We start from the raw sequence: 25,973 nt of genomic DNA on the forward strand, positions 1-25,973 counted from the left end.
TCCCAACTTTTATAGCACTTAGTATATCCTTGTATGGTAGGTATTACTTTACAGCTCTTGATTCTCTTCTATATTTTAAACTCTGTGAGGATAGGGGACATAAGTGATCAATATTAATATTGGACCTCAATCCGAGAGGTTGTATTTGGCTAGCAATGCGTGTATTTCTCATGATGGCAGAGAAAAAAGGAGGAAAAGTGATAAAAAGAAGACTGATTAGCATTTGTTAAAATAATATAAAAATGCGGATTGATCTTTTGATTCCTGGACCAGAGCCACGAGATGGATGAGAAAGATGGGCAAGGGCTTAGGAAAGCTTGAAGGACATTCTGAGCAGCCAGGGAGGACATTCGAAGTGGCCAAGCCTCAGCAGATGCTTTTCTTTCCTGATTACTTGTCTCTTGTCTGATTACCCTAGTTTCTGTGCCCCACATCCCTGGGATGTGTCTGGATATTTGGAGGCATCCTAGGGGCAAGTGCCTAGGGGCTATGACCAAAGTTGGCCATGTGTATCATGCTCATATAAAGAAGTTTAGCTATAAAGCATCTGGAGAAGAAGACATCATTAATTGACCTCTCCAAGTTATGATGTCCTCATTGTAAAATTGTACATGAAAGGCCAGGCCTTCACTCAGAGGGGCATGTAGGTGGCATATCTGGGTTGATGCATGACACAGGCCCTCAAAAGCAGCAAGGACTTTGAGCAGAGGTATCGAAATCCCCCATCCCTAGCCCTCAACCATGGACCCATTGCTGGTTCTGTGCTCCCTGAGATTTGAGAATCCTATAAAAGCCCCGTTGGCTGTAGGTTTGGTCTCTGTTCTTCGCACAACCTTGGGAATTTTATCACCCTCCTTAAAGGCCGTTCTAATTGCTTGGCTTCACAGTTCATCATCTTCTTAACTTAGGTGAATCCTAAGAGCTGGGCTCATTTCTTCTCTTATCTCTTTGCATAAAGTTTAATGGGTATGCAATCTTTTAGCTTTTCTTTTTTTCTACCTGAAAAGTTGTGATAACAAAAATAACAATGACTACAAGCTTGTGTGAAGTTAATTATTTTAAATGAACAAAGAAGACCAAGCACCTGAGAAGAAAATGGCTCAGAAATTGGAAAGAAAGCCTTATGCTGTACTACAGTTGGTTGCTATTTGGCTCTTTTATTTTTCTCCTGAGTAACATAAGAGCCATTGAGCTTGGAGGACATGAACATCCTGTACAGGAAATAGATGGTGTGTGGAGGTGAGGGGGGCACCTGGCCATCATTCTTTGAATCCTTCAGTGAGCGTCACTTGAATACGTTATAGAAGCGAGTCAAGGGCTGGAAAACAGGCTCTGCTTGGATGGTTTCCAACACACTTCACAAAGCTCAGGAAAAGCTCAGCTAAGCCACACGCATTTTATGTTTTCCTGAGGAAAGACTCTGCTTGTTGGTCTCAGGGTTAAGGAGTTTCAGCAAGTTTTTATAGAGACACTAAAACATTCTCTTCATATTTTCCTCCAACACTGAAAGGAGCCCAGGGGATAGAATCGACCATGTGGCCGCTTAAGTGCCTGCTGAGCCAGTTGTTGGGTCAGTGACAATGTTGTGGTGAGCCCTCAGCTACCCAGCTTCACTGGATGTATCATAAGTGTGTGTGCGCGCACGCGCGCGCGTGTGTGTTTATATAAGATCTTAGTTGAAACTTGCAGAACCTAAGCTCAGAAGAGTGGATGTGTGCATTTCTGGATTTCTTACTTTGACCTGATAGCACAGAATGAACATCTCCATCTCTCCCCAAAAATGGCTTTATCCTGAGGACAAAATAAGCACCATGTAAATTGTGAAATGTGGAGAGACACACAGGTGAGGGGGAGGTGACAATGGTCTCAAGACTCAACAGCTGCAGCGTTTTTTTCTCAAAAATACTTTTAAAGAGAAAACTAAAGCATTTGCTCTTCTTTTGTGAGACTGATTTAGAATGCTCGTTGGAGCAAAAAGCCCATTTATGAACTGACTTCGGCCTTTTTCTGCCCTGTCATACCCCATTGTGTTTATTTCAGAACCTGAGATTTACATGGAGCGAATATTAATAGGGAACAAAACCTGTAGTCATCGCAATTTGCATTTGCCAGTGCAGGTTTCCTTTATCTGCTGAATTAATTTAATTGTTTCTTTTCTATAAAGAAAAGTAATTTTAGCTTTCTCATGTATGCTTCTCCATAGGAAGCTTGCTACTATCTTTGAGAGATTCTACTTTGCTCACAAACTTGTATTTTCCTCATTCATAATTAATGTGTTTTATATTGTCATTTTCCTTAAATTTTAGCCGTAAAAAGTATATATAATTATAGTAAACGGAGACACTGGAATATTGTTAGTATCAGACAAGTATCTAACAATACTCCTACGGTAGAATATCAGTGTATTTCTTTTTTTTCCCCCAGGTTTTCAGTTTTATTATAGTAGGACCAGAAATTAGATCTTTTTTCTTTTGATTATCTGATTGCAATTTATGATTAAGAATCAACTGGTTGAATAAGTGTGAGGATAAGTTTAAAAGTGAGTTAAAAAAGTATCCTGATGCTAATGAAGAAATCTACAAAGTTTCCTCTTTTAAAGACCTTCAGAAAAATCCAGGAGCTATGTTTAATTTGAGCTCTCAGTTTCTTTCAAGGAAAAAAAAGTGTACACTTAAGGTAATTTTCCATTTTCTAACTAGAAAGAACATATGACACTCTTGATCAAATTATTGACCACTTGACACAGGACAGTATGATGCAAGATGCTTAAAGAAATATATATACATGCTGTTTGGAAACTATGCAAATGTATAAAAAAGTGTAAATCTGTGACTTGAATAAGTGGCAAAGTAGTTTTACTTCAGCCTGATGAAGCAGCGCCACCTACTGCACACAAGCTTTATTTCATGTTTGAGAATTCTTGGGTGGAAACTGATCTCTGTAGACCTAAGCACAAAACAAAATCAGTTTGCAGTCTGATCTGTTAAGATCTACATCCAGGTCAACTTATTGAAATATTTATTTTTCCAGTGTGTGTATGTATCAGGCTACACATTCATATTGAGAACAATAATTAAATAAGAGGGTGGGAAAGAATAAAAGATAAAAGAATAAATATGAAAAAAATAGGAATATAGAATATTGCTTCTTGGTGCCTATTCATGTGTCTTTTACTCTGAAAATAAGTCTGATGTTCCTCCAGTTGCCCTTTTACACGTCCTAATGGCATAAAAATCAATAGTTAGCCCACGCTTATTTAAATTGAACCACTGTTCATATTTCATCCTAGACTGCCCACAAATTAGTCCTTTATTAAATGATTACAGATTTAATAGGTCTTCATTGAATTGTCCTTTCTCTAGTGTTTTTTTATTCCTGTCATAACGCTTAATTCTACAATATTTTTAGCTAACAACTCCTGATCTTTCCAATGTATTTTGCATATGCATTTACATAGAGTATTAACGAACACATCTTTTTATTAAGTTGCGGTCATTAATTACCCTTTCAACCATTTTGGTTTATTTCATCTAGTCTTTACACCACAACATAAAATAAATGACAGGAGATATGGTACCATAGTGGTCATGATTCTGTTTATTGTTCTCTATAACTCTTCCAAGGTCTTGACTGGCTGTTGACCCCTCACATCACTCATGATGAAGCTGACACTTTTGTGCTGAGAAGATCATATTTCAGATCCCGATGCATGCTTAATTTTTCAGCATGCACTTATTTCTATTAAATTGTATTTGTCAAGTACTGTTTATTTATATATTAATTGAATGTCATACAGTTGGGAATTTATAATGTTTAACATTTGTCAGGGCTTTGATTTCCAAATATACTGAAATGGCACATAACTTGTTTCTATATCATATGCCAAAGTCGTAATTATATACTTGAAACATGTTAGAAATCTAGACATACAAAATCACAGATGGTTTCAATTTTGTATCCTTATTTGAAGAAAAGCTATTTGAATTCCAAACACTGTCAAAAACTTGATTTTCTCATACTTGTCTATAGTATCTTAAAAGACTTTTGTTATATTTATTGCATTTTTACTCCTTCCATTAATGCTGATTGAATATCTGCTATATACCAGACGCTATACTAGGTTCTGGAGATTCAGTGATTAAAACGTATATTCCTTACCCTCAATGAGCAACCTTTTTGCAGAACAAAGAGTGTGTGGATAGTTCTAGAACACTAAGGGCAAGGAGCTGTGGGCACAAAAGGAAGTGAATTCAACCCAAACTTTAGTAAACAAAAAAGGATTAGGGGGAAATCAAGAAGATTTCCTGGAAGAGAGAAATTCTACATTGCACCTGCAGAGAAGATAAAGTGTTTTGTCAGGAAGACAAGTAGAGAAAGGGTGCTCCAGGCTTGGAGAAGGGATTTACAAGGACACTGAGATGAGAGAGCAGGACAGCTTTTGGAAAATACATGTTGTTCAGTTCACCTGGGACTCAAGACTGCAAGTGAAGAAGTTCTGAGAGATGAGACTGGACAAGTAGGCAGACATCAGATAATGGAGGATCTTTTATGCTTTTAGACCTTATTCTGAATGCTCTAGTGTTTTTAAAATATTTTAACTAAGGAAGCAAGAGAGTGAGTGATGGAATGGGATTTAAACTGGTTAGAAAGCTCCCTCTAGCAACACTGTTGAGAAAGGATTTGAGTAGGGTGTGAGTGGAGGAAGGGGAATCAGTTAATAAGTAGGATAGAAAGTGATCCAAGGCAGGTTGATGAATGATGATGGGAGATGCCAAGGGGAAGATGAATGTTTCATGGGTTATTGCAGTGGTTGAACTAATTTAGTGACTCAGTAAATGGGAAGACTATAGAAGAAGTCCAGGAAAACTTCTGTTTCCAGCATGGGAAGACTTTGGTGGCACCATACACTAAGATACAGGCAGTGCACAGATTAGAGATGCACAGAGAAGAGAAGAGTTCTACTGTATTATGTTAAGTACACTCAAGTGGAGAGATCCAGTGGGTGGCTGGTTATAGACATCTGGAGTTCAGAGGAGAGATTTGAATTGGACATCTTTAAATCTAATCTTATGAATCCTTAATAATATGTAAAACTTCCCTGAGAAAAAAATAAATTGGTTCTGTCCTCCGAGACTTTCCTTCATCTATCCCACGGTTCTTACACCCTTTCCTCCCCGCAGAGGACTGGTATGAACAGTTGTATCCCCTCATCCTTACCCTGAAGGACTGCATGGGAGAAGTGGTGAACCGAGCCAAGCAGTCCCTGACGTTTGTGCTCCTTCAGGAACTTGCGTACAGCTTGCCCCAGTGTTTGATGCTGACTCTGAGAAGAGACATTGTCTTCAGCCAAGCGGTAGGTGCCTCTACTTGTGAGCACAGCACTGTGCTGGGTTGTTAAATACTATCCTTGATGAGGATAGAGGTCTTCTTTTGGTAGTTTTATTTTTCTCTCCCCGAAGTCCCAGTATATAGCTGTATATCCTAGTTGCAAGTCCTTCTAGTTCGTCCATGTGGGACGCCACCACAGCCTGGCTTGATGAGTGGTGTGTAGGTCCGTGCCCAGGATCTGAACCAGTGAACCCCAGGCTGCTGAAGTGGAGTGTGTGAACTTAACTGCTACGCCACTGGACTGGCCCCTTGGTCGTTTTATTTTTAAAGGGATCCTTTTTTTTAAGTTTTGGTACCCAGTTTTTCTTAATCATAATAAATATGAGCCAAATAGAAACAGTTTATGAGCCCTTAAGCATTTATTTCTGCAAAGAGGTAGCTAAGTCTCTGAAATGGACATTCAATTTCACGGGGCGGAGAGTCTGTGAGGGAAAGGGTCACCCAGCCTGTTGTCATATTATGCCTTGGGGTCTCCGCACAGTGCACAGTGGGAGGAAAGGGGCAGCTGCCTTGCATTGCAGGTGGCCAGCTAGGACTGGTAAAAGGGGTTTGTTTGCAACCCCCTGTTTATACGGCTCCCCCATGAATCCCAGGACAGGGCCTCCCAATGATCTCCTCTCTTGTTTATAAAATAAGTTTGCCAGGCAGTAAGGCTTGAATGGGAAGTGACAGGACCACCTCCTTTGCATACACCCAACCCTACCCCGTGACACCAAGGCTGGTCTCCATCACACCGGCTCTGCTGGGGTCTTCCATCTCCCCTCCTGCCTCCACCTCGGTGACTGAATTTTATATGACAGACACATGGAAGTCTGTCTTTCTAAACATTCCAGGCAAAGGGCATATTTTAACCCAACTCTCCCTGTTCTCCAGTATTTCATGGATGGTCCAGTGGCAAATGGAGCTAACTATATGTCGGACATTGTGCTCTGCCTTACACATGTTTCTTCATCATGTCCTTTCAACGACTCTATGAAATGAGTAGTATTGTCTTTAGTCTATGTGTGCAAAAATAATAATAACATCAGAAGCATTAAATAACTTTTTTTGACTTCACTGCTAGAAATGGTAGACAGGATTTGCAGATGTATCACCTTGACTCCAGAGTCCATGCTCTCTCCTTTCACAGTGCTGCCTTCCCCAAACCTTGCTAGATCAAAGACTGTCAACTGGTTTCAAAATGGATATATAAGAAATTATAGTTTTCTTACACATACTTGAACTTTTAAAATGAAATCTGTGGTGCCTTGAAAGTCTTAAATGTTCTCAATTAAATTTTGTTGACCCTGGTAAATTTCTTCAACGGTTTTTTTTTTTTTTTTTTTTTTCTAGCTTGCTGGATTGGTTTGTGGTTTTATCATCAAATTACACGCAAGTTTACATGATCCTGGCTTCCTACAGCAGCTTCACACAGTGGGACTAGTCGTGCAATATGAAGGACTGCTAAGTACATACAGTGAGTGCTGCTTTAGCACGTGGTAAAATCATATTTCTACTCATAAGGACGCTTGATCCAAAGATTCTTCAGTTAAGCATAAAAAGGAGAAGTAAACCTTTACTGCATCAAGTATTACGGGAATAATGTTACTTCTAGTTCTTTGCGTTCATTCACCGTTACCTGTGCTTTTGCCCCCATTCTGTTTTGAAAATGGAATTATAGATTGTTTCATAGTGGAGTCCTGAGAAGCCATCTGGCATTTTTAATATAAAAGGCTCTTTGCCAACATAGTTTCAATGACTGGATTTTTAAAGTCCCAACCCTCTAATGTCTAGAACAGCTCTGTTCAATACATGGCCTGGTGTGGCTATTGAGCACTTGAAATGTGTCTGGTCCAAATCAATATGTACTAGACGTGCGTGCCAGATTTCAAGGACTAGTTAAAAAAGCTTTATATTAATAATTAATAATTTCATGTTGATTTATAGCTGAAACGACATTTTGGGTATATTGGGTTAAAGTAAAACATATTATTAAAATTAACTTCACCATTTTTATTTTACTCTTTTTAAAATATGACTCCCAGGAAACTTACAATTATATATGTGGCTCACATTGTATTTCTAGTGGATAGTGCTGATCTAGAATCCTACTTAATTACCTCTTTCTCAGGCTTTATTTGTCAATGCATTGAGATATAAAACTCATATGAGCCTGGATCAGTCATCTTCAATTCAGCCATCTCTTTTATTTCTAGAAATCAAATATCAGCCATGCCAATGTAACGAGATCTGAATGCTACTGTGTTTTATAAAGGAGTTAAAACTTGTCTGTAGCCTCCCAGTAAATATATACATTCTTCCTTTTCTCAAAAGATACACAGACTGCTGGAGTCCATTGAAATGGTTCTTACTTCAGTAATGAAAACCTTCAGCCTCTGAGGCCAAACACTTTGAATGGATTCACTGCATTCAGAAACTCATTCACTGAAATGCCAGAAACATTCCGGCAGGGAGCTGTAGTACCAAGTGACATTTTCTTCAAACAGTCTGTGTGTAACTAGGCTCCTTTTCCCTTGTTTAGGTGATGAGATTGGAATGCTGGAGGACATGGCCGTTGGCATTTCAGATTTGAAGAAAGTCACATTTAAAATAACTGAAGCCAAATCCAATGATGTCTTGCCAGTTATAACAGGAAGGCGGTAAGTGGTGCCCATTTCTTAAAGACCGAGCTTTGTTAGATGTTTGTATTAACTCCTGACAAAAGAGCCGAGGAGAATTAAGGTTTGGTGTGCAATTCTTTCTTTTGTTCTCTTTTCCTTTTTGGTGAGAAATAAATGTAGAGGACACGACAGGGGAGGCTTGAAATACTCCTGGAAAGCTCATGACTGTTTGTAAATTGTACTGTAGTAAGGTGAGTATCTTAATGCTCCCCCATGAAATATGAAGAATACAAAATAATAGCAGGCATGAGAAGAACATTTTTCTCTTTATTACTATCTAGTCTGAAGTTGTGGATGTTTTTACTTCTGCTGGAATCATTTGGTTAATAGCATCATAATTCTTGAGATGACTTTATATTAAATTCTGTTAAAAGCAGGAACATTTTAGGAAAGGTGTATTCCTATGTCAGGGACATATACCACCATTTTTCTAATTATTTTGGATAATTCACTCCCAGATTGAGATTTCCAAGAATGATTTTAAATAGTTTTAAAGGTCAGTGTATGATGGGCAAAATATCAGAAATAATTAAGAAAAATGATGGTGTGCAGAATAGACCTCCAACAGAAGAATTATATCCTATGCTAACTCATTTCAATCGGAAGTCCTCCCAGTTTTAACTATTCTGATGTTAGCACTTTTAAAGGTTGCACGTGGATATTTGAAATTTGAAACATTCTCAGATCACAATGAAAAATATGAATGTACTAAAGAGACAGCCTTTTTCTTGCTAGAGAGAGATGGGGAAGAGATTAAGTATAAAAGTTTAAACTACACTTGTTTTCTTGTCCATAGTAAACATATGATATTTTAAATTTTGTGTGAATTATTTAAAATTTTCTGTGATTCTCAGAGATACATGGTTGAATGAAAGGTGGCTGTTTCTTATGCATAAAGAAAAACCGTATCCTCATAAAACTGAATATTTCATCTGTAAACTAATGCTTAATTTGCCATTCATTGGGAGAAAGAGGAATAAAATTGCTCATATACACACCTGGAAAAAAGTCCCACTCTATATCACCATGAAGATTATTATCAGAAGTAAGAACCTGATACTTTTATCATAATTTGTAAGGGAAGCTTACCAGGCCATTTGGCATAGGCAGAGTAAAAGATGCTTTTTCTGAGGGAGTTCTTCAGACTGTAGCTAAATTCAAAAGTTATCATACAGATGGGAGTAGGACTTCTAGAATGACGACATGAGCAGCTTGGCAAATCCTCTCTTCAAAAAGCAATATTACAATTAGACAGAATTGTCTGAAAGATCCATTTTAGGGCAAAGGGAATAAATCAAAGGCATACAACAAATTTAGAAGTACTTATTCATGACAAGCTAGTGAACATTGGATAAGACTCTTGGAGTCCGTGGCATTTTTGCCACGGGGTGCTCTCATCGACCCTGACTCTCTCAGCACAGCTTTACTATGGCAAGGCAGGCCATGAAAACCAGCAGTTGCACTACCAGAGGGGACAGACTTGATTCGGACCAGAGAGCAGAAAAAAGCACACTCCAGAAAAATTGTCAGAAACTTTGGTTAACAATTCCATTCACAATAACATCAAAAAGAATAATTGTCAGACTGAATTTAACAAAGTACTCCAAGAATTCTCCACAGGATACACAAAATATTGCTTAGAGAAATTAATAGAATCCAGTACATGGAAAGACAATCCCTGTTCCTGGATTGGAATACTCAATATTTTTTAGATGGCAGTGCTCCACAAATTGATCTATAGATTCAATGCAATCACTAACTGCCTACTTCCAAGTAGTCTTTTGTGGAGAAATCGGCAAGCTACACCTAAAATTTATATGGACATGCAAAGGACCAGGATAATGGAAACAATTTTATAAAAGAAGAAGAAAGTTGGAGGAATTCTATTTTCCAATTTCAAAATTTACTATAAAACAATGATAACCAAGACCTTATAGTACTGGCATAAGTATATACATATAGATCAATTAAACAGAATTTAGAACCTAGATATAAACTATTACTTTTTGGGTCAATTGATTTTTGACAAAGGTACCAAGGCAATTCAATAGAGAATGGAAAGTCTTTGCAAAAAATGTTGCTGTGACAATTGATTGTCTGTATGCAAAAAGAATTTAAAATCTCACTTTACACCACGTACCAAAAATTAACTCACAGTGGATCAGAGGTCTAAATATAAGAGCTAAAACTATGAAACTTGTAGGAGAAAATATTTGTTAAGTTGGGTTAGGTAAAGAGTTCTTAGATATGACCAAAAATCTAGGTTCATAAAATAAACAATTTGATAAACTGGATTTCATTAAAATTATACACTTTAAGCATTAAAAATACCATTAAGTAAATGAAAAGATAAGCCACAGATTGGAAGAAAATATATGTAAACTATATATCTGATAAAGGGTTTGTATCCAGAATACATTAAAAAAAATCTTACTCTCAATGAGGTAAAAAACCTGATTTAAAAATGGGCAAAATGTTTGAATAGATATTTTGCCAGATAAGATATATGAGTGGCTTATATGCATGTGAAAACCTACTCAATATTATTAGTCATTAGGAGAATGCAAATTAAAACCATAATTAGATAGCACTTCACCACTGTAGAATCATCATAATCAAAAAGACAGACAATAACAAGTGTTTGCAAGGACGTGAAAAACCTGTAACCCTCATACATTGCTAGTGGGAATGTAAAATGATATTGCCACTATGGAAATAGTTTGGCAGTTTCTTAAAAAGTTAAACCTAAAATTACCATATGACTCTTAGGTCTATACCAAAGAGAAAATGAAACTATATGTCCACACAAAAACTAATGCGTGGATGTTCATAGCAGCATTATTCATAATAGCCAAAATCATGAAGTAATCCAAGGATCTATCCATTTGTGAATACATACACAAAATGTGGTATCTATACAGTAGAATGCTATACAGCAATAAAAAGGAACAAAATACTGGTATATGCTACAACATAGATGACTTCAAAGTCATTATGCCAGGTGAGAAAAGCTAGGCACAAGAGACTACATACTATATCATTCCATTTACGTCAAATATGTAGAAAAGTAAAATCTGTAGAGACAAAATAGATCATTGGTTTCCTGGGGCAGGCAATGGGATTGGGGTTTGAATGCAAACAGACATGAAGGATTTTTTTAAGGTGATGGAAATATTCTGAAACTGAATTATTGTCATGATTGCACAACTCTATAAATTTTCTAAAGCTTTGAATTATACACTTAAAATGCATGTTTGTCAATTATTTTAATTTTATTTTTATTATTAAATTTATATAACATGTAATAAATTAGTAATATTGTGTAACAATATTACAATAATAATGTAATAAATATTATTTATTAAAATGTAATAAATTAAAATATCAACATAATAAATAAAATAAAATAATTTAATTATTTTAATAGAACTGACAAAAAGTTATCATAAATTGTATAATATTTCACCTTCAGAGCAACCTTTCAACATGGACCAACTCATTGATTCTTCTCTTATTCCTGAAAGACTTGAAATAAATAAACATCAGCCCTCTATTAGTCAGGCTATTGTAAAGGGCACTGAGAGCAATTTAAAAAAGAAAAAGAAAGGACAGGCCCCATGGCCAAGTGGTTAAAGTTTCCTGCACTCCGCTTCAGCGGCCCTGGGTTCACAGGTTCGAATCCTGGATGCAGACCAACTCCACTCATCAGCTATACTGTGGAGGCATCCCACATACAAAGTAGAGGAAGACTGGCACAGATGTTAGCTCAGGGCTAATCTTCCTCAAGCAAAAAAAGAGGAAGATTGGCAACGGATGTTAGCTCAGGGCAAATCTTCCTCACAAAAAAATGAAAAAGAAAAATAATGTGTCCATCCGTGTGAGGGTAGTGCTAATGTCCCTGCTTGCTGGGTTGAAGGTTACTAGTTCTCTAGTTTGAAGCTCGGATAAGAAACAAGTCTCAGAGTCAATGACCCAGAGTGCATATCAGTATTGTTATACTAGGAGAAACTAAAAATATTTTCACAGAGACCCACTAATTGTCCTGTGCTTTTTTTCCCAATACATGTGTTACTACCTCAGCACTCTATATAGTTCTGGAAACACATGGGTTTTCCTGAATTCTGGGCAAAACTCTCTATATTGCTCTACTCAATTCGCAGTGCGTCAGATGATGGCGTTTCAAATTATGTAAGCAGCTATTCTTGTTGACCACATTTTATGAATCCTAATTTAAATTTCCAACACTAAACATTAGGGGTAATTTTTAATGGAAATTTTCAATGAGATGATTTGTTAATGTTGCAAAATGATTGAGAACCCCCAAAGGTTACACCTTAAATAATGAAACCATTATGTTTCCATCAAACCGTCACAAACACAGAGGTTCATCAAGAATAACAACAATCAAGCTGTGCTAAAAAATGTTATAAGTGATTTGGTTTATTAGTTTCCTATATTGAAAAATCCATCATTAAATTACTTTTCTTATTCTTGAGCCTGGTTGTGTTTTAAAAATAACTAAATCAAGAGAACAAATAACAAATAAGGCTCTCTATGTATGTGGCCCTGGTATGCAAAAATGAACTAAACATTCTTCCTTTCCTGAAGGAGCTCAGAGTAATGGAGAGAAATCAAACATGTAAACAATTCTTTATGCCAAGCAATTTAATAGTGAAGTGAATGAAATTATAATCGAATGAATTAGTAACAGAAAATAAGCAGATAGCAGCCAAAAACTTCAATCAGTGCTAAATTCCAACTGTTTTATTGTTTCTTTCCAATGAATCTAAAATAACCTAAAAGTGAATGAAATAAACAACACTGCTTCTCTTTGTCCTCTGCTTCCTTTAGTGAACATTATGTGGTGGAGGTAAAGCTTCCAGCGAGAATGTTTGAGTCTCTGCCTCTCCAGATTAAAGAAGGACAATTGCTTCATGTGTATCCGGTACTTTTTAACGTTGGAATCAATGAGCAGCAAACTCTCGCTGAGAGGTAAGCTTCAGGTATAACACTGGTACTTCAGTTTTTCTTTTTAATTGTTATGAAAATGTTGAGCAATTCCACACTTCCCTGCACATAGAACTTAGGTTTTCCTGTTTATTAGTACCAAGTTATTTGGTACAGCAAGGAGAAATATTCATATTTAAGGATTCCTGACTCACACCAAATTTAAGTGTTGTGAGACAATGAGGAAAATATGCAATCCAATACCAAAATATTCACATGGATTAAATTTCCTCGTGTTTCCAAACGCTTATGTGTATACCAAATTTTAGGATTTTTTATGTTCATATGTATTTCAACATTGTAAAGGCAGCTCATGTGTCAATTTCTGGACCTAAAACACAGTCTATTATTTCCTTTTGTTTTCCTTACTAAAATAGTTGCTATTGACAGTTATTAACACATTTTTTCATAGTAATTTGCTCAAACGACACATGATTGTATGTGATCCTATGAATCACTGTCAAAAGCACTTTTTTGAACAGACAGAGGAGTTACTTTTGCCTCTTACGTGATTTACATGTAGAAATTATCGAAAACGTGGATATGAGTTGAGGTTCCTAGGACGCATTTTTGAAAAATTTTAGAGAAAAATGTTTCCCTGTTGCTGTACGGCCTGGTTGGAGAAGCTTCCCCAGGGGGGAATCTTCTGGGGAGTTTGATAGTCTTCAGTATTTAAAATGCTCTCTTAACTATAATTCACTCTCCAAATGTCTTCTTCTTCCATAGGTGGCAGTTTTAAAGTGCCTGCCATATTCTCTGCCAGGACTTGATAGTCGGTTTTAGGCCTTTACTAATGCCATTTACTAAACTAAAAATGCCACTACATTTATAGTCCTCTTGAATTTCAAAGATGGTCAAGGTGCCTGTTTTTATCTACTTTTTTCCAGGTATTTCTCCTTCTCCCTTTCTTATCCAAAAGATGCTTCCTGGATAATAGAAGTTTTCGTAATTCTCACTTTCCAGTTACAAAATTAGATGACAGCTTTGTATTGCATGTTTAATTTCAAAGTGTGGAAGCTATTCATCTCTTTTCTTCTAGCATGCATAAATCAGAATCTAATTTTATTCACTGTATTGTACAAAAATTAAGTACTTCAGCAAATCAATATCTAAAATCAGATTATATTCCAGTCATCTGTATATATTTGTCTCACAGCAAGTTTGATCTTTGAGGTGAATGATATTTATGAACATAAATTATACAATTTTGGAAAAAAAGAATCAGCGCTCTCAATTAATTCTCTCTTCTTTGTTACACTAGAGTACAGTATTTTGGGTTTTAATTAGTAAGTTAAGGCCTGTGAGTGTGGTCTTGAGAGAGATGTGACACTCTCCATTTACAGACTTTTCAAGGAACAGTTAGCACTGTGTTTTCAAGCCTTCCAGGTTAGGTTAACTTGCATCGTTCATGTCATTGTGACTATTTTAGTTGTTAGTCACTTTATTTAAAAAATGCCCCTTTCCTTCCCTTCTCTCTCATCTCTCTTGCATATTAAAAAATGCAGTTTTTCATACCTGGAAGCTATGTAAGACACATGAGACTTGAAAAGGAGACAAAATGGCAAAGTAGATAAAAACACAAGAGAAGCAAGAAACACTCTGATGTCAACCATCTATTGATTTGAGCAGATCACTTCCTTTTTGTTTTCTGGCCTCATTTTCCTGATTCTGAATTTTGAGCTTTATCAGGCAACAGCTGAGTGTTAGGTATGTTATATAATTCAGGTGCAATATTTTACTACATATTTACCCATAGCCAAAACCTATGTTATATATATCCATTCTCAAATAAGTAAGTACTAATTAGTCTGCTTGGGCTACCATAGCCAAATACCACAGACTGGGCAGCTTAAACAACAGAAATTTATTTCTCACAGTTCCAGAGCCTGTGATCGAGGTTCTAGCCAATTTGGTTTCTGGTAAAAACTCTCTTCTGCTTTCTTGCTGTGTACTCACATGACCTCTTCTTTGTGTGTGCAGAGAGAGAGAGTGAGCTCTCTGGTGTCTCTTTCTACAAGGAAACTAATCCTATTGAATCAGGGTCCCACTCTCATGACCTCATTTAACCTTAATTGCATCTTTAGTGGCTCCCTCTCCAAACATAGCCACATTGGGGGTTAGGGCTTCAGCATGATTTTTGAGGGGACATAAATATTCAGTGCATAATATTATCCCAACCAGGATGGTATTTTTAAAATATCACTTGATTATGATGTCTGCAAAAGTTAGAAGAGTATATTTCAGAGTTCAGGGAAACTCTCCTGTAGATTTTCCTGGGTGTACGTTCCTGTCTTCCAAGTTTAATTCAGTATAGATATTGAACACTGACTCTGTACCAAGCACTATTCTGCCAAGCTGAAGGACACAGGGAGCATGGGATGTAACAAGAAGAATGAATATGATCTCTGTCCTGAAAGAACTTACCATCCAGTAAGGAAGACAGGTCAACAAATAGTACATTTCAGTTTGACTCATTCAATAAGCAAAGATTTGGAAGGGACAGGAAGAGGGGAGGAATGAAGGTGATTCATAGATGGGAGACTTCATCAGGGGAGTCTCGTAGAGTAGATGAGCAGCCTTCTACAAGGCTTTGAAGGATGAATAGGAATTAATCAAGCCAAGAAAGAAGGTAAGACGTTCTAGTCAGAGGAGGAGTAGCATGTGAAAAGTCCCAAAGACATCGAAATACTGCTAGTAAGGGAGAAGGGTGTAACTACATTCCCACAGGGATTTTGGAAGCCTTTGTGGAGAAGTTAGATGCTAAAAAGGAGACTAGACTTTGTCCTTACAGGGAGAGGAGAAGTAGTGAAGTTTAGTGAGCTGATATATGAAATGGGCGTTAGATTAACTTCTCCAACATTTCATTTATTGCACATGCAGCGTCTGGCACATAGTTGACACTAAAGAAATATTTGTTGAATGAATAATGATCTGACCATGATGTAAAGGATAGATTGAAACAGAAGGAGGCATAGCACTTGAGTATTTGGGAGGCTTTGTATCCAGTCAATCAGGATACAATTGAATAGCTAGTATATGATGACAGTGGTAAAGAAAAAGAAGGAAAGGATACCAAAGGTGTGAAAAGATCAATGAATAGTGGGTGGGGTGGAGAAAAGAGAGGAAATACAAAAGGGTGCCTAGATTTTGAAACTGAGTTAATGGCAGAATACCAGGAACATGTTTATTTCTAAACAAAAGGAGGAGGTGGTTTCAGTTTTTGGTTATGTTTCATTTGAAGTGGAGTGGGATGATTCGCACTGAAAATTTCAACTGACATCTAGAAATACAGATCTGAATGGAGATATTTGAACGGACATACATTTGGAAGCCATTTACGTAGCATCTTTTATAGAGAGAGAAGGGGACTTTACTTAAACCTGAGAAATGCTTAAAGAAAACGCAGGGGCAGTGATACACAGGTAGAAAGTTTTATCTTGAGAAAGAGGCAGAAAATCTCCAGTAGAGAGGCTGTTGGCCTCCATGGTGTGGACAGAAAAAAAAACGTAGGCAGAAGTGCAATACTCTCTGGGAGGTTGGAGGACCACGTGTGCCTACAGCAGTTGATTATGTGTACAAGACTGTTTGCAACCCAGTGTCTAGTCCTGGTCTTCTGGATCTCTCCTCAAACTGTCAGGAGTGAAGAGGAAGATGGGAAGGATAAAAAGAGAGAGGGAGGGATTTTTATATTTTCAGAGATGCAGCCCTGCAAAAGTGAGGAAACTAACATTAACTGCGTATCAGTTACGCGCAGGCACAGGGGCTGGTGTTTTAGATTTGGTATTTCATTTCAAGTTCACATTTGATGATTGTGAGGATATTTTGGTGTGTCCAAAGGGATTGGTGGAATCAGGGCCAGTGGAGACTGGAATATGTTTGAAATCACCATTGTGCACTGTTGCTTAAAAAAAGACTCCTTCCTTAGGAAAATATTGCCATCTATTTAAAAAGGAGGATAAAAAATGTTACATTCAAGTGCTATGTTATAACCCATAACTATTTTCATTTTCTCTTTTTAGATTTGGAGACGTCTCTTTGCAAGAAAGTATTAATCAGGAAAATTTTGAACTTCTCAAAGAATATTACACGATATTTATGGAAAAGATGCCTCCTGATTGTAAGTATGCTAGTTACAGAAAACAACAGTAATGGTTTCTTGATTATAAATCTTCAGGAGAGGTCAGACGTAGAGGTCAAAGGAAGAAAGAAGCATGGGGCGAGGATGTGAGAGCAATTTTGAGATTGTCTGAGCCAAAAAGACTGATTGCGAAGGTGGCTTGGCCAACACCTTTCTCATCACCCTGATTACTCTCTTGAATGTGTCCTGCTGCTCATGCTAGGACATTAATTTCAGTGCCACTGGAAAATGCCAAAAGTTAAAATTAAGGAACTTATAATTAGAAATCTCAACTGAGTCCAATAGAAATTTTGTGTAATTCTTAGCCACTTAAAAGACTTTAATAAAGATTTAGGTTTCTAATTTATAAGGCACATCAGATATATCACGCATATACAAGGAGAAAATCATACAGAATACGAGTTACACAGGTAATATAAAGTGATATAAACTAAGGAACCAATTTAATGTACTTATTGCAATATTTATGTGAAAATGTTAAGGCATGCAAGCCTATAGAAATGTGTTTTGTTTTTTTTGTTTGATTGCTTGGTTTTTTGCCATTGTTCAGTCAGTTCTGCAGTTCTTTTTCCCAAAAAATTAAGCACATAACATTTGAAGAGTCCAAAATCAGAGAATCAAGAATGTATTTGGAGTTCATCCATAAGTACTATAAATATGTTGAGATATTGAAATATTCACAATGATGAGAAACTAGGTTTTAATAAAGTAGAAAATATTTTAATATTTGTAACCAAAAGCTGTAGTAAAAGTCTACCTGTCATCTAATCACTGGCAGTTTGTTCACTCATCTATATTCTGATACTTAGTTTGAAATATGTTAGGTCGCAGTGTTTAGGTCTTTTCATAACACAGTGATCTTGCCTTAAAATATTTCAACAGCGTGTGCATGTCCATGTGTGTATGGTTAGAAAATTCACCTGCAGTTTTTATATTATTCCACATAAAATATATTTTAACGCAAAATGAAAGTAAGTGTAGGGAGATTCTTTGGCAGCCAGCATACTTATGAATTTTAAATTTGTTAGCTACTTGAAAAGTTAATAATATAAGCAAAACTATTTTGCATTAGTAATTAATGAAAAAGGAGTTTGTTATAACTTGGGTGTTGGTGGATAATTTTTTTATGTTACTTATAATTTGCAAGTAATTCTCAGAACTTTTGTAAACCACTGGGCTTCTCTTTATATGGGTCCTTTCAAAGTGTGGTTCCCTGGACCAGCAGCATCAGTATCACCTGGGAACCTGTTAGCAATGCAAATTCTCAGCCGCCCTGCAGATCTATTGAAGTTGTCTTGTAATCTGTGTTTTAATAAACCTTCCAGGTAATTTCTAATCCATACTAATGTTTGAGAACCAATAATATGTCATCTTTGCTCAAAACGTGCATTATATTAAAAAGTAGGTTGTTGGCAAAATCTGTGAAGGATTTCAATACTATACATAAACAATCATGTCACCCAAAAACCAAATGTATGTAATTGTTGAAGTGTCATCTGAGTTATGAAATACAAAATAATTCCTGCATTCCAGTCATTTAAACTCTTTATAGGAATATAAGTTTAAAACTTTGAAGAACATGAGACTTTATATAATATATTGCTAATTAAATATAACTGTTTTTTAAACTTGTAGATATATTTCATCCTTAAAAACAGAAGAGACTTCTGCATCAAACGAGTTGTATTTCATTAGACTGTTGTCTTAACATACTGAATTTTTCCTGATCTTTTATTTCCTATGATATTAATATATTTTTGAGACAATACTACCATAGATTTGGCACAGAATGGAGTTGGTGTATGATTCTGGTTTTCCATAACAAAATCCAAACCTGAACTATGCAATTATACTGACATATGTGGGGTTATTCCTCACGCAGAAATGCTGTAACCCAAAGCATCATTTGGGTTCACTGAATTCAAGGAAGAATGTATAAAGCTTTATTAAGAGTGTGAATAGAGTTTAGGCCATTTGTTAAAGAGGAAAAAACTACCATACTGGCTCATCCCCTTCATCCCTATAAACTCTTATTTTTCTTTCACAGTGAAATCAAGTGATGATCGTTATCAATGTTAAAAGGATCAGCTAGTCCTCTACACATATTACTTTCGCTTATTAATCCACTTTGGATGTCCTGTCCATTAATTTCACCAATGCTGATTTTTATGATTTGTGAATTAAATAGTGGAATTCTACATGTTCTTGAAGTAAAAAATTTCCCTTTCTTCCCGAAAGATTTTTTTTAACCTTAAGAGATGTCCCCTACTTTTGTGATATCAAGATTGAATGAAAAACTCTATTTCAGCCTATATATTCACTCCCAATCAAATAGCTTTCATCTTTTTTACTCTTCTCGTACTGAAATTTTTATGGCCTACAATACTTGCTCTGCTTGAAATACTCTCTAATTCTGTTAAATAGGTGGTAGATTCAATTAATAGTCTCAGTTCAGCAATCGTCACACATGGAATTGTTTATATCTTGATAACTACTATCAGCTTTATTAAGCACTCACCCCTTAGGAGTTAGTAATGGGAAAGGGGGTAGAATTCATGTACCAAACAACAGTACCTCACTTCCTTTCGATGTGTTCAGCATTGTCTGGTGATTTGTAGACTAATCTATTTTAAAATCTCAAGTTCATTTGGAATAAATATTCAATCAAATTCAAATGTTATTATCCTTCAACCCCATCTTCCTTGTATCTGCAGAGGGGACACTAATGGAAGGCTTTGTAGCAGGGGGATGGCTTCCCTCTCTTTCCCTCTCTTGGAGGATTTCTGGAGATCTGGAACTGGGAAGTGCCAGTTACAGAGAAGGATGCCAAGTATGGAGATCCCAAGAATGGGCAATCCCTTTCTTCTAAATCTTTGCTGAATCTTCATCTGAAGCAAGAGATACATATCTGAAATTGGTATCAGATAGACAGAGCTGCGGCTGACTGTGAGGTCTGTCTGCTCTGTCTGGGTACTGGATGTCGTGGATTTCTCCCTTCATATTTTCTTTGTACAGTAATGCAGCTCTCAGACAGTTGTTCTCTCTGCCCTGACTGTAAGGCACAGTAAATCTTCAGGAGCTACTTCCTCTCAGTCCCTACCTGTGATATTTACTGGCCTCTTTGATCAACTGGGGAAGCTACAGTGAGGCAGGCGTGAGCGCTTCTCTCTCTTTTTGCCCTGCTCTTCCCACTGGGTTTGAGGATCTCAGAAACCTTTAAAGTCCCCTTTCATGCCCACTGAAAGCATTAAGACACTTAAATTTGGGGTTAGCAAAATAAAACAAAGTGCTTGTGTAAATCACTAGCATAAATTGTTCCATGTTTTAGAGTAACCATCACATCTTATACATGACTTGGAGTTCCTGACTTTGGCAGAAGGAGCAGATGAAATGCTTCTTTTTCTCCCTTTTAAGTGAGGAGTGACCATGTCAATTCATCATCTCCAATCTCTCTATTTTCTCTCTGATAACGATGCACATCTCTTGCCCTTTTGCCAAAACAAAGGAGGAAGATTTTGTCTTATAGGTCTATTGGAATGCTACCACTTATTGACTCCTATGTTAGCACTATAAGGGTGGGCTGTGTAGCACTGTGAGCTAAAAAAGGAAAAAAAGTCACGGTCTTTTGTGAACTGTTATAAACTAACTCCTCAATATTTGACATCTTTCTTTTATAATAATATTTCCTCAACCACAGCATATGAATTGCATACAAAATACTAAAAAAAATCTTAGAATTGTACTGAGGGTAAGTCAAATATTGTTGTCATATTTCATCCTATTTTATTTTATTTTTTACAATTGTTGCCAGAAGCCTCACGTTCAATTTAGCAGACATTGATGGAGATCATATTATGTGTAAAAGCCTGTGCCGATCACTATGGATGATGAAAAGTGAATAAAATACAATCCCTAGTAGCTTACAATTTAATGATTCAATGTGATCGATGAATAATCTACATTAACTCTAAATCTCTTTTCAGAATATGAGTTGCTATTTTGATGTGTTGATCCTTTTTATGAGTAGTTTAGTTTTGTGAGTAATTTAGTTCAAAAGCGTTACTTTCTACTTGGCCATTTTTGACATTCATTTTGTGGTTATGCATTGCCACAGATTTTAATTCTGCGCTACGAAAAATAAAAGATCCTATGCATTCTTTCCATTTATAAAAATAGGGAAATAGGGGGGCTGGCCCCGTGGCCGAGTGGTTAAGTTCGCGCGCTCCGCTGCAGGCGGCCCAGTGTTTCGTTGGTTCGAATCCTGGGCGCGGACATGGCACTGCTCATCAGACCACGCTGAGGCGGCGTCCCACATGCCACAACTAGAGGGACCCACAACGAAGAATATACAACTATGCACTGGGGGCTTTGGGGAGAAAAAGGAAAAAAATAAAATCTTGAAAAAAAATAGGGAAATAGGATGACAACCTAATATTTTACGGATAATTATTTTTAGAGGAATTGTTTAAATAGTCTTCTATGTATTCCACATAGAAAATGAGAAAACATGATAGGAGGAGAGTATCCATAAGTATAAGGAAAGGAGGACTAAGGAAGCCATGAAAAATGGAGAAATTACTAGAGATCAATGGTCATCAAGCATCACTATAGCTAAGTGAGAAGAATATCAAGCAGGGGAAGGTGAACAAGAATAACAAATGTGTTGATGAAGAAGGAAGAATAAGGATTAGCGAGAAACTGTTGGATTTGGTGGTTATGAGTCATTGACGACATTTGCCAGAGTAGTTTTAATAAAAATATGCAGTAAAACCACATCATAGGCATTTAAGGAGAGAACTCATGTTGTACAAGTAGAGAAACAGAGGGACAGCAACCCCCTTCAGCAAGTTGACAGTAATTAGAATGAGAGAAATGAAAAAAACTGGCTGAAAGCAGTAGAATTAAGTGAGAGAGTTTTTCTTTTTTATTTCTCTGTCGTTTGGTTTTCCAAGTCAGATGGAAATTTTAAAGACAGGTGGAAATTGCAGGGCAGTGGCTAGGGGCTGAGGGCCTGCTCTTGACTGTGCCAAGAGGTCCTATAGAAGGGTGCAATGATAAGGCTTCTAGAACTAGTCAGAAAGCCCATGAGGAGCCCCAAGAGAGAACAGAGGATTAGGCCTCCCATGTGATACAGAGACAGAACATTACTTGAGAGGCAAAAAGTAGTATTCTGTGGCCTGGCCCTGTGGCCGAGTGATTAAGTTTATGCGCTCTGCTTCAGTGGCCCAGGGTTTCGCCAGTTTGGATCCTGGGCACAGACATGGCACCATCCATCAGGCATTGCCGAGATGGCATCCCACATGCCACAACTAAAAGGACTGCAACTAGAATACAACTATGTACTGGGGGGCTTTGAGGATAAGGAGAAAAAGAAAAATGATTGGCAACAGATGTTAGCTCAGGTGCCAAAAAAAAGGAAAGAAAAAGTAGTATTCTGGCTTTCAGAAAAAGATATCTGCCATGCCTGGCTGAGGCCTTTTTAACACCTGAAGAATTCCAAAAGGTCACAGATAATTCTCTAGGACTGATGTTCTGAGTATAAGTGATTTTGAAAGATTTCGAAGCAGAGCTTGGGGTTGGTCTTCAGACCTCTGCTGGTCCACCACCTGTCAGGTCTCCCACGGTGTTCAGAGGAAAAAGCCTTGAAAAAAGATTTTGTTCACTTCCACTTTACAAACTTTAAAAATCAAATCAATCGGGGCCGGCCCAGTGGTGCAGCAGTTAAGTTCGCACATTCTGCTTCTCGGTGGCCCAGGGTTTACCGGTTCTGATCCCAGGTGCGGACATGGCACCGCTTGGCACGCCATGCTGTGGTAGGCATCCCACGTATAAAGTAGAGGAAGATGGGCACAGATGTTAGCTCAGGGCCAGTCTTCCTCAGCAAAAAAAGAGGAGGACTGGCAGTAGTTAGCTCAAGGCTAATCTTCCTCAAAAAAAACCAAAATCAATCATGATTTTCCCTGATAGCCTGTTAAATTCTCTTAACATAATAATTAAAGTATAGCTCTTTAACTATAGTTCGTAAAAGCTGTGCCTGCGTGTTGAGAGCTCTGATGTTCAATTTTACTGAGCTAATATTTAACAGGGAGCAATTTATTTAGACCAAAATATTTTTATGCCCTTTGAACTTATATTTTTAGTTAACATTTTTCATTTTTAGTATTTTGATTTATCTTATCTCTCATTTAAAAAATAGATCAATGGAGCAAACCTGGCCGGTTAAGGATAAAATTAGAAAGAAAATTACAATAAATATTAAAACTCAAAATAGTGTGAAATATATAAAAAGTAACAGGAGTCCATTGAGACAAGAAAATCTTCCAATGAGAGGATTTCCCAAAAGTAGATGAAAAAGAAAAACTTAACTATGAATACAATGTTGGATATCAAAAATTGGATTTTGTTAGATCAGAGAAGGGATCAACTCACCCTTAATATCTAATAATTCCTCCTTTAAGAATAGTTCCATATTCAACAGCTGTTAAAAATTTAGCAAGGTTTTCAAATATAGGAAAGAACTCCTAATAAATCAAGATAGTTTTCCTAGATCAAGTATATGATACTTTCCTGAAAGAAGCTGTTTTTGTTTTTTCTAGAAGGAATGAAAATCACCGAGCTATCAAGGTATCATTCGGAATTGTACTCCATGTAAAGTGATCTTACAAATTGGTACAATTCAGACTATTGCTGAGAAACAGAAAACTAGGCACAGCATTTGTAATGTATACTGTGCTCTGAAAGAAATCAGTACTAGGTCTTGGTAAACTTCTTTCAACAATTGTGCTGTTGGACTTTCCATACTGTTCGATGCTGTAGAGCGTGGGGAAACAGTTGCTGTCACATGCTAACTGGTATTTCCTGTTACAAATGGATAAAATCACTGAAGAGCAGCATGTAAATGAGTTCTTGGATTATTGAGCATATATCTGAGAGAAGGGTTGTACCCCACTTGCTCTGTTTATCAATGAAAATTCAAGCTACTTAAATGGATATTTCTTTGAGTTAGTGATTTTTTTATGAGCTCTGTTGCAGACCAGAAAATATGTGATGGAATCAATACTGACAGCATCAGCTATGTGGGCCCCATCAATGCGCAAGTGTCCATAAACAAAAAAGGGTGTATCTGAATATTAATCTACTTACTGCTTATTTACCTAAAATTGGAGTCCACATGTGTTGACATGAGCATATGGCTCACTCCTGCCACAAGTTTAAAGGTGCTGCTTTCACTTTCTCAGAACAAGCTATGGTGGATGTGTCTTGTCCCTGCTTTTCTGAGCTGTCTGGCCTTAGACTACGCCTGTCTTGAGCCTGGCTTCCCAGACCTTGGCAGGCTCTGGAAATGACCTGAATTTATAAAATGAGGAAATGAAGTAAGGCAAATGTATCAAAGGATATTAACAAACAAATGCATTGACATGCATACATGTGCACACACACATGCACACACATGCACTCACACACTCACGTACTCACACTCATTGACACACCCCACAAAAGGTCTTCAAACAATCCAAGTCTTTCTGATTAGCAAAGGGACTTTCTGATAAAGGTTAAATATTTCCCAAGTTTCAAAGTAAATTTCTAAAATATTAACTTTTTCTCCACCTATGGTAATAATACTAGATTTCCTCTGAATGGTTCACATTTCTATAGAGACCCTTTCTGAATATTAGGACAGCCTCTCAACATTTTCTGAACAGAGACATCAGAGGCTACGATTTTGTTCTGTCCACTAAGGCTCAGCTGTGGGTGACAAAAAGCACTGTTAGACTCTTCCCCCTGGTCGCCTTTCTCTCTTCTCCTGACATCTCTTTTCTCGCTGCTTCCTTTCTCCTATCTATAAACTTTAGGGATGAGCTCAGGCTATGCAAGAAGAGATTAACCTGCCAACAGGATCAGGTAGAGAAGGGTATCTGAATTAGACAGGATATGCTAACCTAGGGTGTACTGTGGTAAATAAAAAATAATACCAAATTCTTAGTAATTGTCTTAGTCAGGACACAGTCAGGAAAACAAGCACTCTAGGAATTGACTGCAGAGCATTCTTGATAGACATGAAGAGGAAGGGAGGCAGTAACCAGAGACTGGTGTAGCCATACTGAGCATAGCAATAGCAGGAAGCTGCTACTAACCCAGGTGCTGAAGGCACCTAGGTCAGATGTAGTGTCACCAGAGCACAAATGCTGGGGCCACCTAGCTGTATTTAGAATTTTGATGAGAGGTGTCCTGTAGAAGCTGAGACCATGGGCAGAGAAGTTGGCCAGTGGGAGTTGGAGCCATGGAGAAGACACGACTACTTACAGAGGCTCATAAGAAGCAAGGAGATCAGAAGAGAAATACAGTGGCTTCTGTCTTCCTCCTTCCCTTTAATCTCTCTCTTAATCTTCATTGCCCAAACTTAACTGTAAGTCAGAAAGCAGCAAGTAGTCTGGGAAATGAGGTTTCTTGGGATACAGAGCAGAATGGGAAAAGGGACCAAGATATGAGAGCAACTCAACAGTTGACCTGAGAGGAACTCAACAGTTGACCAACTGCACCTTTGCCTCTCAGCACCTCTCCTTATCTTTTACCCACGAGAGTAATTTCAGACAAATCCACGTCTGGATGTGGGGTCAGCAATTTGTGTTTTAACAAGTCCTCCAGCTGATTCCACTGTACAGTAAGATTTGAAAACCACTAACTTAGACTTGTAAGATATGACAGATTTAGCTGTCAAATTGTAAATTTATGCCTGTCTTACATTCATACTCTAGACATGAGCGCGAAAGAAAGTAAAA

The 25,973-nt window shown here is 37.3% G+C and overlaps 1 protein-coding gene across 35 annotated transcripts in view; it reads left to right on the forward strand.

The window, feature by feature from the left end:
- Positions 1–25,973, forward strand: part of INPP4B (inositol polyphosphate-4-phosphatase type II B) — a 747,875-nt gene that overhangs the window by 647,647 nt on the left and 74,255 nt on the right. For all 35 annotated transcript variants that reach the window (XM_070608969.1, XM_070608970.1, XM_070608973.1 and 32 more), the window contains 5 exons: positions 5,181–5,353; positions 6,721–6,844; positions 7,910–8,027; positions 12,900–13,040; positions 17,075–17,172. In XM_070608969.1, the coding sequence (XP_070465070.1) occupies positions 5,181–5,353; positions 6,721–6,844; positions 7,910–8,027; positions 12,900–13,040; positions 17,075–17,172 (654 nt within the window). The remainder of the gene's footprint in view (positions 1–5,180; positions 5,354–6,720; positions 6,845–7,909; positions 8,028–12,899; positions 13,041–17,074; positions 17,173–25,973) is intronic.

This window comes from Equus przewalskii, chromosome 2, assembly GCF_037783145.1.
Source record: "Equus przewalskii isolate Varuska chromosome 2, EquPr2, whole genome shotgun sequence".
In the NCBI taxonomy this organism is placed as follows: domain Eukaryota; kingdom Metazoa; phylum Chordata; class Mammalia; order Perissodactyla; family Equidae; genus Equus; species Equus przewalskii.